The sequence below is a fragment of the Vidua chalybeata genome, chromosome 3 (genome assembly GCF_026979565.1).
Source record: "Vidua chalybeata isolate OUT-0048 chromosome 3, bVidCha1 merged haplotype, whole genome shotgun sequence".
Taxonomy (NCBI): Eukaryota; Metazoa; Chordata; class Aves; order Passeriformes; family Viduidae; genus Vidua; species Vidua chalybeata.
In genome coordinates this window covers 31974432-31994007 of record NC_071532.1, presented here as the reverse complement: position 1 = coordinate 31994007, position 19576 = coordinate 31974432, and the positions used below count along the sequence as shown (strand labels likewise).

The following is a 19576-nucleotide window of genomic DNA, read 5'->3' as shown; positions in this document are numbered from 1 at the left end:
TCTAATGATTCTTGTGCATCCTCTGAGGACAGGGCTCATCTCCAGTCTTTAACACACAGCAGACACTTAAACAAAACAACCCCAGACCTCCCACCAGAAGTTTCACTGGGGGGGGTTGCATTAGGCAGGCTCACCACTACATTTTTGTTTGTGGACTTGGCTTCAGTCTTAGCTCTTTAAGACTGATGTATGCTCAAGCTACATTTGAGACTAGATGCAATGAAACACTCATTTCAGACTGGCGAGGAGGGGTGAGTGTGAGCAGGATCTCACAGGAAAATGCCACCACATAGTAGCTCCTACAGGACTTCAGATGTTGCGTGACACCAGCATCAAGAATGGTGTCACCTCAGTGTACCTGGCAGCTGTGCTGTTTCAGAGCATGCAGCAAGTTGACACTGGTGAATGAACACATTAGGCAGAGATATGTTTTGCTGATTCGAGTTGCCAGGTCACTGACTCAGTATGTCATGCAGCAGCCAGCTATGAGTAGGGTAAATCCTGCCCTCTGCATTTCACATCTTAGGCCATGCTGCACAATGTTAGCATCACAAACAGAACTTCATTTTATGCACAGGTGAAAACATCTAAAGAGATGAGAAATCACTCCACGTAATTTTAAAATTTGCATGTCTGTGTGTATATGCACACACAAACACAAATATATATTTGTAGTAAATACATATGAACTTTTATACAATTATAACCACTTCAATATATCCATGATATATTCCTTTCACTCACCAAGACAATACATTCTGTTGCACTGCCAGAATCTCTTGCTCAGTTACCTTTTAAATTAAAATTCTTTTAAGTTCTGCAGAATTGCAGAAGTGGAAGGCCAGTCTTTGGCAAGCAGGTATCTGCAGAAAACCTGTGGTGATCCTTCAATATGTGAAGGTTCCCCTCCCAGTTTCCTTCAAGTATCAACTCTGCTTTCATAGAAATACAACCCTGATAAGCCAAGCAGGATTTTTCTTTCAGTAGATACAAATAATTCATATCCTCTCTACACCATGCAATACAAAAAGTAAAATCATGTCTCCCAGTGATTTTAGTCCAATTTGGCCCCATAAATGTTTTTGTTAAAAAGAACAAACACAAACAAACAAATAGAAAAAGCAACTCTCACATAAACCTTAAAAATCAGCAAACAAAGCTCTACTGATTTACATTTCCAAAGGAAATACCTTTTAGTAATAGTTAACTCTGTCTACAGTTGTTAAGTCCAAATATTGCAAATGTGAGAAATGAGCACAAAAAGCTAACACAGAGCAAGAGTTACTGACTTGTCCAGATTGAGAGACACATACACACACCCCCACACCCCTTGTAAAAAGCCTTATGCACTTTTTAAAAATTAGTCTCAATCACCTGTGATGTCCTTGTTAAATATCAAAACAGATGAGCTTGAACAGGTCTACTGGAAAAAGCACTACATAAAAAATGTGTAATTCAAAGCCTTGGCTAAAAAATATTTCCAGAAATTAAGGTCTATGTCTCTCAATGACTTTGCATTATTCATAAATTCTCACACAATGTTACATTTACTGACACTGATCAGCTGTCAAAGAAAACTGAGCTTGTTTGAGTAACAGACACAAGTAAAAGGAAAAGAAAGAATCACAGAACTTTGGCAACTATTGAAAAACTGACTCAAAGAGTAGAAAAATTATTTTCAATGGTGGACAAAACATAAAGGTTCAGTCTGTGCTATGTATTTTTTACTGACGTCAAGCACTGTGATTTTCTTCATGAACTCACTTGACGGTGTACAGCTATTCCTACAAGTAATGTAACAACAGACTGAAGTTTGCACCCCAATATTTTGATACAAACTATGACTGGATATTTCCAAAAGAGTCCTTTGACACTAAATAGCTATTTTAATATTTGTAATTAAAAAAATAATCTTTAAACAGTACAAAAACCTAGGTAAACCAAGTCTCAGTCAGTTTAAGAGAGGACCTCTTAATAAAGGGAAGGTAAATCCTCCTTTGGAGTATTACAACAATGCACAGAAATGAGACCAGAAACACACGTAGTAAGTTACAGGTCTGATTTACTGGAGTTGTTCAGTCATTTCCACCTTAGGGTCACTTCAGGATTGTAGTAATGACCCAGAAAAATATTTCCTAAAGAATAAAATGTTGGGAGGAGAGAGCAGTATCTGTTCCCACACGCTGAGGATCTGATGCGCTGGAAGGGGCAGCCCTGCCTCCATCAGCTGCTTGCTGCACTGGTGGATGTGCTCAGAGCCAGGAGCCTGATGTTCCAACATCCCACCACTGACATCCTGTCTGGATCCCTCATGGCTCACCATGTCTAACTAAGGTCAGAATAAATGGGCCTTTGGGGCAATTTCAACAGATGCTGTGTGCACAGCAGCCAACGTAGGAAGTTCAGCCTTACTTCTCCAGTGGCCCACACACTGCTCTGTGCATGCTGCCAGCTGTGCTGTTCCAATCACTTGCACCTCATGTTTGCACAACACTTCAAATGTGTGAAGACCTAGAAATTCTAGAGTATGGTAAAAGATGACTGCAGTTCCAGGGCTAAAACACCTTACTTAGCTCCTGGAAGATCAGACCCCTCACCTCTCCAGTGTTCCATGCCACATACAGGTTTCTGTGCTCACAACAGCCACTGTGCACATCAAATAAAATAAAAGTAACACTCTGACATCAGCAAGGAGCCAGGCTTTTCACCAAGAGTCCTGTGAAAAATCTCAGTTCAACATGTAACTATTAGATTTTTAGTACACAGCATATCAAGGAATTAGTGTTTTCCTTACAAATATATGGCACTAAGTGTAAAAACTTTGACCTATTCCAAACATTGTACCATACTTCACAGCAAAGCTTGAAAAAGAATCCTCTAACTCCCACTTCTTCTAAATATACAGCTGGTGGGAGGCCAGGGTGTCCATGAAAGGTCGCACAAGGTTGTCTGTCGAGAAGTAGAAGATCAAGCCAAAGGTGATGGAGATGGGAAGAGCAGGCAGTGCTTTCTTAAAAACTGCCAGCAGTAAAAGTGTTAGGCATAAACCCTGTCAGAGAGAACAGAATAAAAAACACAAGGAGATAATAGTAAGACAACCAGAAATACATCTGTCATCAACAAGCCAACATACAGATAATTATCTAAATGCACTGTAGAGCACTGCAGACTGCCTGAGCTACCAGCAACAGAATACGTAGGTGCCCACAGCTTCATCTTTCACACAAGTTGGCCACGTTTTTCCTCAGCAATCTTGAGCACAGCTCTCTGCTGAGAAAGTGGTATAAACAGCAAATACAGAGGTACAGCTGACCCTGAGAGGGTAACTTCTTTACACATTATTTTACTCTTGTTCTATGTCATTATGAATGAAGTACCGATCCAGCAGACAAAAAGCACTTAAATCCTGGTGACCTGCAAAAATAGGAGTTCCACTGAAGGTCTCTAATACTTACAACACATTCCCAGTTTACAAGGTACCTTAGGGTAAAAAAAAGAAAGAAAAACAAAACAAAACAACAACAAAACAAAAACAAAAAAACAAAAACAAAAACAAAAAAAAAAACCACAAAACAAAAAAAAAAAACAAAAAAAAAAACCAAAAAAAAAAAACAAAACAAAAAAAAAACCAAAAAAAAAAAAACCAAAACCAAATCAAATATCCACTGCTGTTCTTTTGGCTGGATTGCTTATTACAATGGGTGAGTTCTGGTTTTACCTGGATTGCAGGCTAAGATCCGCTCTTTGGAGCATGTGAGGAAGATCTCGTATCTTCTGGGTAGATACTGTGGCTAAGTACCTCGAGATTCCTTCTCTTATCAGAACCCTTTTTAATTCTTCCATGATGACAAAACTTCAAAGACACTGGGCTCCAAAAATATCCACTAGCTAAAGATCAGCAGACAGGATTTTTTATATTCTTTTTTTTTAATCAGTGTTTCTAGATTGCAAGCTTGTTCACAATCTACCTGAGCCTGTAGTTCTGTTCTTATTCTCACAGGGACCATATCTGGCCTACACCTGCTCTTTAAATCTCATATCCCTTTTAAGATGTGCTTACTGCTGGGAAACTGGGGGGGCATTTTTGGGAACCAGAAAGCCACGTAGCAGCAAGATTATGAAACTGCAGAAGGAGATGGAACAAGCTTTAACAGCACCAAAAAGGACACAGGATGGGGCATGTGGCCTCACAAGACGGATGACCAAGAACATTTCCCCCAGCAAAGGGATCCCCCCATGCTGGACTGCAGCATATGGAGTTTGGTGATCCTGTGGGTTTCTCTGACCTGTGGGGTCAGAAAGCTACACTGAACAGACTCCAGTGAAGGCAGCTCATTTCTAGTTCTCATGCTTTTTGATGCACAGTCTTCACAAATGACAGTCACTTGCACTGTCCTTGGGATCTAAGAGGCCCAAGAAGGACACAGCAATCGATTTTCTTTTACATTCTAAAAATCCTGCTGTTGTCTTTCTGGTTAATTTCCATGAGGATTTTGAGGTAAACAGTAAGTGCATAGTAATTATTTTCCACTCAGATGGAAGCTTAACAATGTGTCTTCATTAGACCTGGCAGGACCGACTCTTTAGCAGCTACAGTATGTTAGTCATCTGCCCTTACTGATAATTTCCAAGGAACTAAGTCTTCCTTCTCATTTTTTTCCCATTCAAATAGTAGAATAAGTCCTCACCCTCTTATCTATCAGCACCCCTTAGCATAACAGCATTAACCTTTTCAACTACACTTGCTAATCAGTATGGAGTTCCTAATATTGACTCTTGTGGCTGAAGCAAACACACCAGCAGTTCCCTGGGGCTGTTTCACCCCCACCATATCCACGCTTGGCTCTGCTCTGATGAGCCTGGATCATTCTGCTGCAGCGGCTGTCTAAAGCCTAGAGACAGAGTATTCCTAAATACCTAGCAGATTACCTGGACTGATTCAGCAGTGCTCAGCTGCTGGTACTTCTGGCAACAATTCTGTGCTGAACAGGGTGTGACAGAGCTTTTAAAAGCTGCTCACTTACTATGAGAATGGCTACAAAGCAGGCCAGTGTGGTATTCCAGTCTCCACTAGCTGTGGCAGCTGCTTTCCCAACAAGCACGCTGTAAAATATGAAGTCTCCAAGGCCCAGCTTCACACCCCCTGAAAGAAATGGAAAAAGAAAGCAAGTGTTAACTCTCAGCCTCCTGTTTTGCTTCCTCCTGAACGAATTCTTGTCCCCTGGGGAGCAGGTAAAGGTTTCTAGTCCTGGCTACCAACCTGGACCCACACATTCCTGAGGAGCCTGAGACTTCCAGCCCCTCTTCCCACTAATTGCTTTGTTCTCTCTCATTCTCTGAGGTGCTTCCCTGGGCTGCTTTACAAATGAATCAGCTGAGGAAGCACAAGGACAGAGAAGGACAGGAGTCAAAGGGAAAAAGGAACTGTTTAAATTGTACATGTAGCCAACAGATGTCACTGGAATCACAATCCCAGAACAAATTATGCAGCAGCAAGAGGTAATACACAGTCAGAATCAAGACCTTCATTGCTCAGCAAGCACAACTATTCAAATTAACTGTGATTAGACCAAACTAGGTAACAGAGTGTTAGCCACAAAGAGTAAAAATGTCAGGCTCTGACATATAAAGCTTCTCTTACTTTCCTCCTCCTCAAGCTCCTCTAAAGAAGTGGCGGGGCGGGTTGGAACAGGACTCCTCGTCTCTGACATCTGAGACTCTGCATGTGAAGGGCTCCTGAGGTGTTGTCTCCCATCCTCAGCTTGATTCCAAAAAACAGGCCAAGAATGGATTACAAAAAAAAAAAAAGAAAAAAAAAAGAAAAAGAAAAAAAAAATAATCACAAGAAACAGCTACGTTTATAATATGTTTTAGACGATGCAATCCACACTCCTGTGAAGCTGCCCTGAAGTGGGTAAGCCCTTTGTCTCCTCCACATCAGGAGCAGTTAAGCAGAGACATTTAGTGGCTTTGAGGGAAAATCTCTGGCAGCCACTCAGGAGCTCAATGGCTTTAACAAGTGAGCATGTATACAGACCTATCATTGCTCTGCACAGGCCAGAATGACAAGGCAAACCCACTGACGTTAAATGTGCATTCCCACAGTGTTATACCTTTGGGGTGGAGGTGCTCAGGTATTCCCTAACCAGTCATATAACCAAAATGGATGACTAAGAGGACTGCCATTTGTGAGAGAAGTCCTGAGTCACACTGACGTTCTTGGAGACTGTTCACATGTAGAAAGCGGACACATTTCATTGTTCACAAATTAACTTTTTTCCCCCCTCTATTAAAGCACATCTGACAGAGCCTTTGGCAGTACTTTCAGAAGCAGCCAGTCTGTCATATATGACTTTATCTGACAATTCCTATTTTTCAGAAGCTCCTACAAACTCTTCAGTCCATGTCAGTTTGACAGGTTGCTGCTGCTTGCAGGTGCAAGCAGACTGATCTGGGACACAGAGCTTCCACAGAGCATTCTGTACCCCTCAGCATGTAGTCTGTTCCTGCTCTGTGCCCCATTTCACAGCAGGATTGTGTCCCTGTCATTCTTTGGTATGTCAGCTGCTTCATCCTGAAATAAGTAGCATTTTCAGTTATCCAGCCTTTGCACACATTTATTGCCTTAACATTCAAAAGTACTGTCATCTCTGAAATGCAACAGGGCTAGATGGGAAATCCTCCCAAAACCACACGTAAGATTTTTTTCAATCACCTTAAAACTGCAATTTACTTTGCATCTAAGAAGACAAAAGCAATGGCAAGCAAATTGCTGCAGAACCAGCTACAATGTAAACTTGAATCACAAAAGCTGCTGGTGGGTAACTGTCTTAACACAAGGCTTTACCCAAGGGTAAAAACATTTATTTTCTTTAGCAGGGTGAGCCATATTGTACTTACAGAGAGGTGCTCCATGGCACTGGTCTGAATGCAACACTGAAGTTCACCAGCTCATCAGTATTGTATTTAGGAGCCTATGTTGTACTTTACCATTCACAGTATGGAAAAATATAACCCCTCACTAGTCCACTTTCAGCTTTGACTTCAGTACACTGAAGATGTGAGTTGAACGACAATTCTCTTTGAGTTGTTGTTTGTTTGGGGTTTTTTAAAATAAAAGTGACCTTTTACTGGAACTTCCTACACAATCTGCTCATCTTTGCTACCAGTCCTAACAGCAGGTTTATGAACATCACTGAGTTCTGCAAGTAACAACACTGAAAAAAATTAATCCGTCAGGATTTGGGGGCTTATGTTTACATTCAGTCTCAAACATATTTATTATTTCTGTAGGACAGTGCTCTATATAGGAGAGAGACATGCAAACAAACCTGCATCCCATGTCTGCTGCTGACTTGGTCCTCTTGCTGCTGTGACTGGCTTTGCCATTCCAACTGTCCACATCATAGCAGCTGGAAGAAAGAAAGTAATCAGCTGCATAAAACATTGGCCACTATAGCTCAGAAGAAATAAGTATTTAGCTGTCCCTAAAAATACAAACCCTTGCCTCTGTAAATGCTTTAAAACACTCAGTTGGTTTCCCTAGACACTGAGACAACAAGGTGGGAGAAAGCCAAGGCAATGCATCCATTCAGTTTTTAGAAAGTCCCAGCGCACAAGTAGCTAAGAGTCAATATAATCTTCTCTGTGGATTAAAGAAAGCAAAATTCCAGAACCAGGGTCCTCAACTCCTTTGGTTTCTTCCTGATTTCTGGCTCTTCTCTTCAAAGAAAACAATTTCCCAGGGAATGATGGTAATACAAAAGGTAACCAGAGGTCAACTAACACAGCTTACTCATGTTCTGCTAAAGGTACAGCACAGAAGTGAGGGATTACAAGAGTTGTCAGAATGCAAGTTTTCTCTCTGCCTGTTGTGGCTCCATCCTGTCAAAATATTGTATATTTCTGTTTTGGTTCCAATAGCAACTGATGTTTGGGGGTTTATTCTTGGGATCCCTAAACTGAAAAGGAATACAAACAATTCCAAAATCAGCAGAAGGGAACTCAAATCAGCTTTTTATTTAAGTGTGCATAAGTCTCCCTGATTTTATAGCAGCTAAGCTAAACAAAATAAGCCAAAGCAAACACAGTGCCTGCTATTCCATGATGAGCTCAGCCTAGGTGATGTTTTTGCATCTAGAGGGAGCCACAGAATGTAGTCTTGCAATGGAGACACTGACATTCTGCACAAGAACTTTTTGTTCAGTATTTATTATTTGCTGAACTGCATTCTCCTTTAGGGAAGCTCTTGTTTGTTAACTGAAGCATGTGAGAGACTTCACCTAGATTGTTTCAGGTCAGTGTAACAGAATCTCCTGTAAAAGAGAAGGCACCTCAGGTGACCTGAAACTCTGCTTGGAACACATAAAAGCATTTATATAACATTAAATGCTTGATGAAGAAAAAAAAAAAAAAAAACCAGAGTGTAGGCATCCTCAGCTTAGCACCAAACATTTGGGAGTAACCCTTCATCTTCCAAGTGATGTAATGAAAAAGTCACTGAGGTCCATGAAGGTCCACTTGAGTTCAGGTCCCATGAGTGTTGAGTCTTCTCCCTTCCAACAATCTTATCTTAGGCACGTGGATACCTCTGGACTAGGGCACCAGACACCATGGTAGTCAAACAGCCCAAGAAAGGGGAGAGATGACGGATTCTGTTTGCAGAGCAGTACTTTCAAGGAGCCCTTTGCAAAGTGAGGATCCAAACAATGAACAATAAAGCAAATACATTCTAAGCACTGCCATCTGTACAGTACAGAGGGCATGAATAAATGTATTGAGTGAGCATCACCTCATCACAAAACTTGGCAAAGACTGCTGCCCACCTCACACAGGGTTTTGTGTGCAGAAAAAAAGAGCTATATTCTACACTATATTCATGAAAGGATAAATCTGTTTCTGAACATCCAGGTTCACAAGGCTCCTCCTATAATTAGAGTTAACAACATTGTAACTGATAAACAAGGTCTGCTACAAATTCCAGAACATAATTGGGCACCATTCTTAAAGCAAGAAAGTAGCTAAGACAGTGCTCTTTGCTTTGACACATAGTTTAATAGAGCTTCATCTGGCTAAAAATGTTAACATTGTAATCTTACTCACAGGAATAAATTAATGCAGGGAAAATGGGCTCATTTCTCTCCTGCGCAGTTTCTACCAGCATTCTCAGTGGCCCCTTGGGACAGAGAACAGCCATCAGATCTGCAGAAAGAAAAGGACCAATCTCATCTTGAACTGTCATGCGTATTTTACATTCTTTATCTTTAAGAAGATATCCTCCCCTCAAATTTACATCTATCCATATTAACCAGATGATTTCCTGAATGTCTCTTTCCACCACTTTGCATAACTCTAGCTGTTCTAGTCCCTGAAAGTGTTGTTCACTTAAAATACCGTCTCCAAGCCTTAATGTAATAATAAGAGTTTTCACTGCACTAATCCTATAAAATGCCTCTTGAGAATACCACATGAGTTCTTTGAAAGCTGATGGCAGCATTTCACTGAGATGTTAAATTTAATTAGAGGAGGAGTGGGGGTGCTTTGTTCATGTTCCACAATCCATCGCTACGTACACTGGCTCTGTGTTTCACATGAAGGAAGGCCTCCACTCCAGTACCTCTTTGCCTCCCCTCTCTCCTCCATCAGATCTCCTCCCTCTTGTTCTGCAGGTTCTCTTGAAACTTATACCAAAATCCATGATCTCTTGATAACAATAAACAAAACCTGCAAGACTGTCAGGTCTGCTACTGATAAAAATCCAGCCACATCTACCATGCAGTTAGGTGAGGTTCAGTCCTTCCCTGACTTGGTGATCCACTTTGAAAGACCTGGCTGAGGTACACTACCTACACGGACAATTAGCAAGAGACAAGGCAGGGAGTCAAATTAAGTTGCCATCTGTCACTTTCTAAAGCTTTTAGCACCATAAAGTTGGGGTTTTTTTGAAAAAAACACAGAGAGTCCTGAGATTGCCACAGAGCAACCTCTCCAGGAGCCACACCTTGAGAGTCACAACCCAGACTTACCATAGATGGAGATTGCACCTAGAATCACCCATGCTGACCACTCAGGTAGATATTTAATGAACACCAATGCCATTAGAGCACTGATCATAATGAGGTAAGCTTGCTGGAGCTGCAAGGGACCTTTCCAGTGGATGCAAATCATTCCAACAGCTCCAAAATTCCAGATGACTATGAACAGAGTGGGATAATCCATGGCCACGTTGTACGTCTTCAATACTTCACTGGAATATCACAAGAAAATTTAGCTAAGCAGTGAAAGCAAGTGACATGCAAAGTTAAACAAAAAGTAAGGCTGTAGTTAAACAAAAAAAGCCCCCAGCTACACCAGGAGGAAGCAGAATAGACTAACTCTCATCATGAAAGGGGAACATGCCCTTTGGCTACTTGGCTGCTCTGAGCTCTGTTCCTCCTGCATGAGATGGATGTGCTGTGTTACAGGCCATCACCACACTGCCTCAGTCTTCAGCTCAACAACAATTCCAAGGGTTTGAGCAGGCAGGATTTGAAGTCTTAAATGAGCATAGGCCTGTGGCTACATGACTGTCTACAGCAAAGATATCCTGTCAGTGTCATCCCACGAGGTGAAATTTGCTCACAGTTAAAAATGAAAATGTCGTAGCAAATGTCACCAAGTTGAAAGTTTCCTTTCACCTGAGCTGGGAGCTAAGGGAATGAGCTAGAAACAATGTTGTCTAAGAAACAAGACAAATCAGAGCACATAAAGTGCCTTTCCTCATGCTTCTCAATCCAGGGCCTTTGTACCACAAGATTCAGCCTGTTCATTTCATGCTCACGGTATCACTTCCCAGCGATTTTTGTAAAATTGAGCATTGACTATTAAAGATCTTCTTTTCCAGCTTTTAAAAAAGAAAGCTATCTTCTTCTAACAGCACTTAAATGTCCATTTGGAGAAGGGGAGAGATTCCTTTCCTTGTTCAAAGTGGGTATTCTCAGCAAAGAGGTGAAGGAGCCCTGAACTGCCAGGTTACCTGCACCATTCCCACTTACCCGAGGTATATGTAGGTAAAGAGGAAGAGCAGCATCAGGGAGGACAGGATCAGCCAGCCATGGATGAACTATCAAGGGCAAGAAGAGACAGTGATTGTAGAGGCTGTACCCCTGCACAGGTCACAGAACTGCTGCCCAATAGCCTCCTTCTGCACTCCTCCTCCAGTGTCCAAAGACCCTGCCTTCCCTATGGTCAGTGAAGGAGGAGGGACAACCGGTTCCTCTCAGTTCTCCCACTCTCATTTTGTATTCTGTCGCTTAGGGTTTTAGCTGGTTTGGGTTTATTTCAGTCTCTGGCCTAAGCATTTTCATGGGTATTCAGACAGATTGCTAGCTCATACAGGTGAGCACATTCTTTTTGTTTGCTAGGAAGGAGGAAGGGTTTGCCCAAGGCTGTAAAATAAACTCTGTCTTTGGGATAAGTTTAAACAGCAGGAATGGACAGAGCTCAAATGCTGGGCTGGTACCACATGCAAGAATTCCCTGAGCACCAGAGAACCTGAATGTGCCTTTCCCTTCAAGCCTTCTGCTCTTCTACAATAGCTTCCACAGGCAGAAATAATACCAATTCCCACAAAGCTTGTGTGAAATGTCTTAATAGAAGGTATTCACAGTAAATAGTACAACTTAGTCCAAAAGTACAAATGGCAAAACATTTGGATCAGATGCAGAAGACTCAGACCTGACTAACACAAAGTAGCAGACCTTGTTTTTAAAGGCCTGCCATTAGTGACAAAATAATAGCAAAGCCTATTCAGAGCCACAGCTCCATCACTACTGACGAAAACTTCTGCACAGTATGATTCCTGCTGTGCCCAAGATGAGGATGAGCCATTGCAGTGGCTGTGTTTCTCACTGCCATGCAAGGCCCATTTGATCCCAGGCTCACAGCACAGAGGTGGAAAAGGCTGTGCCATGAGTGCTTTACCTTGTAGCAGCGATATTTATAGAGCAGCACTAGGAACACGGTCATTACAATAATGACACTGATCATTACGATGGTGTTCAACACCGAGTTCAAGAGACGCTGGCCCACAGATGGGGTGTCCTCACTGAAAGGGGTGTAGATCCTGCAGGATAAAGCAAAAGCCATATAAAGTATAGATATTCTCTTCCAACTATCTGTGCCAGATAAAACCAGACCTCTCTGTGTGTGGGAAAGAAAGGGAGGTAGGACTGCCAAGGACAGCAAACATGAGATGTAGGCTGGGCTCAAGTTAATTATCAACTAAAGATTAGTGGTCTCTATCAAAAGCACGTTCTTAGAGAGCAGCTGGGTTCCCAAGTGCTGTTCTGAAATGGGGACACCCTTTCTTTCCACACTTGGTAGGAGAGTCTTGGACTCTTTTATCCCTTCTCACCACCCTACTACACCCTTCCCCATTTTGTTCCTTTGATTCCGTTCAAGGGACCACAGTCCCCCTCTCTCCACGCCATATGTGAAGCACAGTTACAGCCCCGGGAGCCAGGCCCCAGGAGCCAGGCACTGTCAGCAGGAGCTGGATGCAATTACGTACCCACACCATGAGTCTTTAGGAACCAGAAATATCACCAGGAAATGAGACACTCATCCAAATGAACATGCTATTCCCTGATTGCTGCCAGCTAGTGAGTGAACAGTCTAGGAGTTCAGCCTGGGCCTTTTCTGCTGCAGAATGAAGCAGCTTCATTATTATGCTGCTCACAGGCCTCACTCAGGGCACCCTAAATGCCAGTGCTAACAGATCAGTGTAATGCAGGTATGGGAAAAACTTACACAGGTGAACATAGCATACTTCAGTAAGCTCTCTGTATGTTTCTACAGCCACCTTTACGTGTGTAAAGGTTCTCCCAGCCTGCCAAGGGAGCACTCTGCATGCACAGAGCGTGTGTGTGGAGCAGGGGGTCCCACATGCTCAGGCTGTTTGCAGACCCCACTTACAGCTGCCCGTTTTTCTCCGTATAGAAGCGCACTGACTTTATGGTGGCGACGACAACAATCATACAAAGGGTGACAGGCACAAAGAGCATGATTACATGCTTTGCTCCATATTTCAGAGTCAGCTCCTCCTCTTCATTTTCCAGGGCGCTTTCTCTCACTGGAACACCCGAGCCAGACATTTCTCCACCAGCGATATTGTTCACGCCACGGCTGCTGCCTGCTCGCCTCTTCTGAAAAGAAATATTTGCAAATGTGCAAGATGCTTCTTTTCTTTGTGTTTAATCATATCTCACAAGGCTGCTGTAGGCCACCACAGAATAGCAGCTGAGTCCTAATAGAAAGATACCAACTGACCAATACAATTAGAAATTCCATTAAATTCCATTGCAAACAGGTTGCAATGGTGTTTTTAAACCAATTCCATGAGTACATAAGGACCTCTTCAAATGCACATATATAGACAGACACATGAAGGGCAAGATGCCCAGAACGAGACAGAAAATACGTAATCTGAGGTGACAAAAGCTTGACATGTTCCTCCTCTCTCAGCAATGCTGTGCTTGCTTTATCCTGCTGCTTTGCTGGCAGCTGGACTAGATTCTGTTCTAACATTAGCTGCATCTGACCAGAGCAGACAAAGGGTATTTGGCAAAACAAGAAGGCTAAAAAGGATATCCTGCAACAAGCATATGTGCATCAGGTCCTGATTAAAAGCCTGTGTCTTTACCAAAAGGAAGGAAAAGGGAGGAGAATATATGGAGATAAAAATGGGGAAAAAGTCAGAGTGGAGGAAATGGCAACAGGCAGTGCTGCTGCTGCCTGAGAGTGACACCAGGGAAACAACACCAAAGCCAATCCTAGAATCCAGTCTGGTAGGAGGGATTGAGGGGTAGCAGGACTACTTCTGCCACCACACCCCATGTCCTCATTCCCCATGAGGGACACACACCTACCCTGTGTGCCTGTGCTTCCCCTGCTTCCAAGGCTTGCAGGCCATCCTGGTAGGAGGGTACTGGAGGGCTCTCTGCAGACATCAGGGATGTTCTCTCATTGCAGGGCTCCTCCTCGCTGTCCGAATTGTTCATGAACGTGATCATCGCCGCTTCCCAAGGGAGCACTCAGGAGGGCACGGCCAAGTACTACTTAAGGCTGTGGGGACAAGCAGAGCAGAGGGGAAGAAAACAGTGAACACCACACTGCAAATAACTGAAAGTCTGAAGAGGATTCAGCAGATTTCAGCAGGGAGGCTCCAGCACACCATGCAGCTCCATCTCCTCCCAACAGCAGATTTATCCTGCCCTCACCCAGGCATGACAATCCGTTCAATTGAAGTCACTGGGACTGCTGCAGGCACGGATATCAGCAAAATGCAGCACTGAAGAAACTTACTTTATCTTTACCACAGCTTTCACACTTGCTGCCTCTATTTCCCCTCTCCCATCAGTACACCTTACCTTCCACAAAGGAGGTTTCTCAGTGCTCAGTGTTTGTTTGGCAGGAGCCAGACACAGCTTCACCTCACACACTGGCTGCCTGTCAGAGAGCTCACCTCTTACACAACACTCCCGTGAGCATCAGCAAGGAGCAGAAGTTTCTCAGTAACCTGGAGCCTCAGCTTTACATAAGGCACTAATCAGGAGCTACATGCTGCCTTATGACTGTTTATTAACCAGATGAATTTTATTAGCAGTGCTTCTCTTTGCTGATTAAGAGGTTTGCATAGCAAGGGAAATGCCTGTCTCCTCAGGAGAGCCACTTGTGGGCTTTTCCTTATGTTGTCTTGTGATTAAAAGCAAAACTAATTGGATGGGCAAAACCACGGAGAATAAATGTGGGGGCTAGAAATGCTTGGCCTCTTTTCATCTACTGCTAAGCAGAAAAACAGGCAAAGCAGTGACAGAGTGCAGAAAGGAAAGGAACAGCTCTTCTTTCTAGGCACCAGAGGGAGAAGGTGCACTGCCCTGAATACAGCAGAACAGCCTTAAAATCGGGATTTCATGAAGTTATAAATGCAACTAATAGGAAAATTCCTTTTACCATTTATTAAGTCACCTTAACAAAGCAAGTAATTAATTACTTTCTGATACTCAGCCATTTGTCCACAAGCAAAACCATAGCTCTAATGCATTGTTAGCAGTTATATCTATCACAACAACTCTCCTCAACAGAACCTTACCCAAGCTCCTGTGTCTCAGGAAATAGAAGAGGAAGCTGAAGAAGCCACGTGATTTGGACACAGTCACTTAAATCTGAATCATACATTCAGAGCCCAACCAGCACACCCTGACATCAGAGTATATACTTTGAAGATCTGTGAGATATTCTTTCTTCTCACTAAAGAAACTGAAATTCTCTTTGGAGGAAGGAAAGAGGGAGAAGAAGGAGAACCCCCCCGCTTTCTTTCACAGCCTCCTCAACACATCTGGACCTTCAAGAAATTTTAGAACATTACCTCAATCCACTCAAGTGAAACATTTTTCAGACATCTGCTCCTCCCCTGGCTTCTCTTGTTTTTTTATATCACTTTGTTCCTCCTTTGGTGATAAAAGTGGTACAGCTATGGGAAACAGAAGCAGGGCTAACCCTCACACCAGGCCTGTCAGCTTCATAGTAATCCCATGCTCTTACCGAGTGAGCTGCTTAACACTTGGGTGCTTATTCCTTACAGAGAACAAGATCTCCTCTCTGGATACTTAACACACTCTTATGACTGAGCACCTGAGGGCTCACAATTTACACCTGGGACACTAGAATCCACTCCAGTTCTAGGATTTAGGTCTTTAAAGAAGTCAGATCCCCAACCATTCTATCACGACATACTTCTGGATTAGGAACAGGATAAGTTATGCATGCCACAGGATCTGTGACCTATGGGATTTAAATAACTCTCAAACCTTCTGCTCATGCCAGAGACCAGGGAGGAAATAAATAAAGCTTTATTTGCTGATAGTTTGAAACCAATACTTAGGTTTCAACAACCCAATCAAAATACTGAAGAACTTTTTCTCACATTATTTAAGAAATAATTTTTGCTACATAAAGAGAGCAATTCTGCAGAGGACTTTGAAGGGACAGCCCATTAGCCTACTTTCAATACCCTAGTTATGCCCACTGGAGGAGTTGAACCAATAGCAAAACCACTGTGCCAATTACTAACCTTCACAGTTACATGGGAAGAAATAAACTCATGCTGAAATACAATTTTAAGCACATTTTCTCCTATGCTGCCCCAACAAGGATATGGACATGCAAAGGTGCCATGATACTTCTGGTCAGCAAGCAGATTCAGACCTGAATACAGCTTCACTGTCCCATGTTTATACAGATGTGCTTCCAGTGAGGGTTGACACAAACACACCCCACGGGATCCCAGACTTTACAGGAGCTCCTATGGCAGACACTGAAGTCACAGCTGCCTTAGATTGATCTAAACTGTCCTGCCAAAGGGGTTGTCTCACCACCCTCCAACTCTCTGCTGCCAACACCAGGTGCTCATCAGCTGTGTCCTGCTTTTGAAAACGCAGTGAGGCACCAGTTTTCCTTTGCTGTCACAGAGCCAGGTCCCAGCAAGGCTGGCCTCGAGGGTGGCTATGGGAGCAGCCCCAGTGGCAATGCCCACACCAGGAATACAGAGCACTGTGCATCCCCCTTCCAGCAGGATTGAGCCTTAAGGTGTCAAGCCCTCTGCTTGCTGGCAGACAAGCAGCCTCACCTCAGGTCTGCAAAACCCTTGGCAATGTGGCTTTGTGGCTCTTACCTAAGCAGGGGCCTAAGCATGGTTTACAGGGGCAGGAACACTGGCTCTCCCCCTCTGCCTCACCACAGACCCAGCAGGGATTTTGTCTAATGCCACTATTTATTCATCAGAGGTGCACTTTGAACTGGCACCAAGACTGTGCTGGCTGCCTGAGAGAGCTGTGGTTTGAGCAATCTGTCCTCCAGGGGAGGAAGGACCACCCTGGTCACTCTCACACACGTGCCCAGCACCACAGCCCCCTTTGGGCTGAGCAGAGGGAAAGAACTGAAAGCCAGGGACTTGCTTGACAAACAAAAAGGGAGCCACAGAGCACTAGGCAGCTAAGACAGGGGTGTTACAAAGCCATACTGTTTTCCGGTCTCATTTCACTACTTAAACTAAGGAAAAGGGCCTTGTGGAAATAATTTCTGCCTGCCAAAAGGATGCTGCATACACCACAATGGAAAGCAAGGGAGCCTTCTTTCCTACTCATGCTCATGACAGCAAACACGTCTGTGCATATTGACTGTTTTTCTAGGCTGAGCTGAAAAAGGGGGAAGGACAGCTCAGGAATTGAAAACATGGAGCAGTGAGATAAATGTAAGCTGTATGTGTATTCACAGAAAGCTTTAGAGCATGATCTACATTGAACAACGTGCCAGTCCATTATCAAACTGAAGCACTAAGTTATATCAGGCAAGGTTCTCCTCTCTGCCTCTCAAACCATCAGGTCCCACTCAAAAAAAATCATACAATGCTTAAGAGCAAAATGACCCAGCTCTCAAAACTGTATGGCAAAAATGAAAGGGGACAAAAACTAGGCCAGTAGTAAGTGCTTCTTAGAGGAGCTGAGGTGGGAATGCAATTATTCCTGCTTTGCAGCAGTCTTGTGAATCCTGAAGGGAAGCAGGAGTCACCGATTCTCTTTCCAGATATCCTTCATGCAAGAGACCTCCTTCCTCAGCTGTGAAAAAACAGCTTTATGGATTTTGATTAAACTGGGCCAGTTCACTAACATTAAGATCTAGCTTCAGTTTGCCTTTTATTTTCATGCTGCAAACAATCTAAATCCTTTGCTTTGCATTTCATCCATCACAAATAATACCACTACAATATACAGCACAGAACAGCTGCTATAGCCTGGCAAAATACTTAATTATCCACTTGACAGTTAAAATTCCTTCTTATCCATATAATTCTCTTTGATGGCAATTAGATTAAGAAAAATGTATTTTCTTTGCTATATTTAGATCAAGAGAAAGCTTTGGGATGATACTGACAGCCTGATGTTCTCTTAAGTTTTGGCTGCAGCAACCACTGCTATTGATAAATATGAAGAGAAGAAAATAAACTTTTAAGAAATCAGAAGTGGTGGGGCCAAAATTAGGAGGAAAGATTTTCGTGTTCTTGCCGATAAATAAAGTCAGAATGGGCGTGCTGCTAAAATGACAGGGGACTTGGAACACACTGTATCAGGAACACAAATACCACTCACTTTCAGCCCCCAATCACAAAAATAACAAAAAAATGTGCTATGGGAAGTTGTAAAGATTTGTATCTTTCTTTATTCATTGTGGCTGAACTAGCACTACTTTCTCTTGTCCCACAAGAAAGGCACAGGACGTAGCCCCAAAGGGCGATTCTGCTGGCAGAGCTGAAATCAGAGAGGGTCAGAAGGAGAGGGTTAGAAGGATTATTCTGCCAGCACTGAGCCTGAATACTCTATCGGCCAACTCCTTGCACAGCACAAAGGCACCACAGCCCTGCGTAACTACTCACACAAGTAACGCCTCAAAGCCCAGCTACTGTCACAGCCCTGCGGAACTACTCACACAAGTAACGCCGCAAAGCCCGGCTCACACTCCTCATGCGGGAGCAGTAGCTCACATTGGTCCCAATATTGCTGAGGGCATCAGAGCCAGCAGGGTGACACTTCGGGGACACCCAAGGACGCCTGTGCTGGGGCTGAGTTCCTGTGTCCTGGCCGAGTGGCTGCTTTCCCCTGGGCCCGCGAGGGGACACAGGTACACAGCGGGGCTGGGCTGAGTCCCTGCGCATCCAAGGTGCACGGCCAGCCCGGCCCGAGACACCGACAACAAGCATTAAAGAAAAGCGGGAAAAAAAAACCCGAGACAAGCGCTACCCCGCCAGGTAGAGATTTTGCAAGAGGCCGGAGGAGCTCCCATGCAGATGTTCTTGCTCCCCAGCTGCCCTTCTGAACGCAGATCTGGCTGCTTCTGAAGGTGCGCCGCAGGCGCTTCCAAATGAAAGCCGGGATACGCCGCCACCGCCCAGGAGAAATAGGTATACAGTCATTTTAACGCACGTACATACACAAACACACATGGAAATATGTCATTTTTTTATATATAATATGCACCTATATAAGGACATACATATGTACGTATATACACACAGAGATACAGGCAGCTCTGGGAGCGCGGCGACCCCGAGACCCCGCGCGAACGCCGGCGGCTGGCGAGGCGAGGCGAGGCCTGGCCTGGCCCGTCCCGCCCCACCCACAGCCTGCAGCATCCTGCCGGCAGAAGATCCCGATCCCGCAGCCCCATCCCGGCCCCGCGCCCCGGCCGGCCCCGCTGTTTACCTGCTCCCGGCACCGCGCGCGCCCCCCGCCGCTCCCATTGGCTCCCGCCCCAGCGCCGGCCGGGAGGGACGGCCGCGCCCGCCCATTCGCCGCCCCAGCCGTCGTTCAGCGACTGTCCCCGCCTACGAGCCGCTCTCCTCCAATAGAAGAGAAGAACGGGACGAGGCTCGGCCAATGGGAAGGCGGCTGTCCCCGCCCGCCCGGTGCCCGGTGGCCGCCTGTGAGGCGGTGGCGCCGCCATGGTGGGGCTGGTGCGGGCGGTGCCCCGGCTCAGGCGCAGG

General features: G+C 44.3%; 1 protein-coding gene across 2 annotated transcripts; it reads right to left on the bottom strand.

Moving 5' to 3' along the window:
* Positions 1 to 613: 613 nt before the first annotated feature.
* On the bottom strand, positions 614 to 19363 carry PSEN2 (presenilin 2). 2 transcript variants are annotated; one of them, XM_053938501.1, is made up of 11 exons: positions 19296 to 19363; positions 13908 to 14103; positions 12955 to 13184; positions 11962 to 12103; positions 11034 to 11101; positions 10026 to 10246; positions 9103 to 9201; positions 7332 to 7412; positions 5642 to 5761; positions 5025 to 5143; positions 614 to 3049 (listed from the first exon to the last, which is right to left on the bottom strand). In XM_053938501.1, exons 2-11 carry the CDS (start codon positions 14049 to 14051, stop codon positions 2894 to 2896), a joined length of 1380 nt encoding a protein of 459 aa, XP_053794476.1. In that variant the 5' UTR covers positions 14052 to 14103; positions 19296 to 19363; the 3' UTR covers positions 614 to 2893. The 2 variants fall into 2 exon arrangements, with proteins under 2 accessions (XP_053794476.1, XP_053794475.1); XM_053938500.1 differs by lacking the exon at positions 19296 to 19363 and adding an exon at positions 14504 to 14552.
* Positions 19364 to 19576: the final 213 nt, after the last annotated feature.

What these genes read in the sequence shown, in the direction of transcription:
- PSEN2 (XM_053938501.1), bottom strand. Translation starts at nt 14,051, where the DNA reads ATGATCACGTTCATGAACAATTCGGACAGCGAGGAGGAGCCCTGCAAT. An exon ending in ATAAATATCGCTGCTACAAG is followed by an intron (nt 11,102 to 11,961) that starts GTAAAGCACTCA and finishes TGCCCTTGATAG; the next exon opens with TTCATCCATGGCTGGCTGAT. An exon ending in AGGTGCAATCTCCATCTATG is followed by an intron (nt 9,202 to 10,025) that starts GTAAGTCTGGGT and finishes TTCTTTCTGCAG; the next exon opens with ATCTGATGGCTGTTCTCTGT.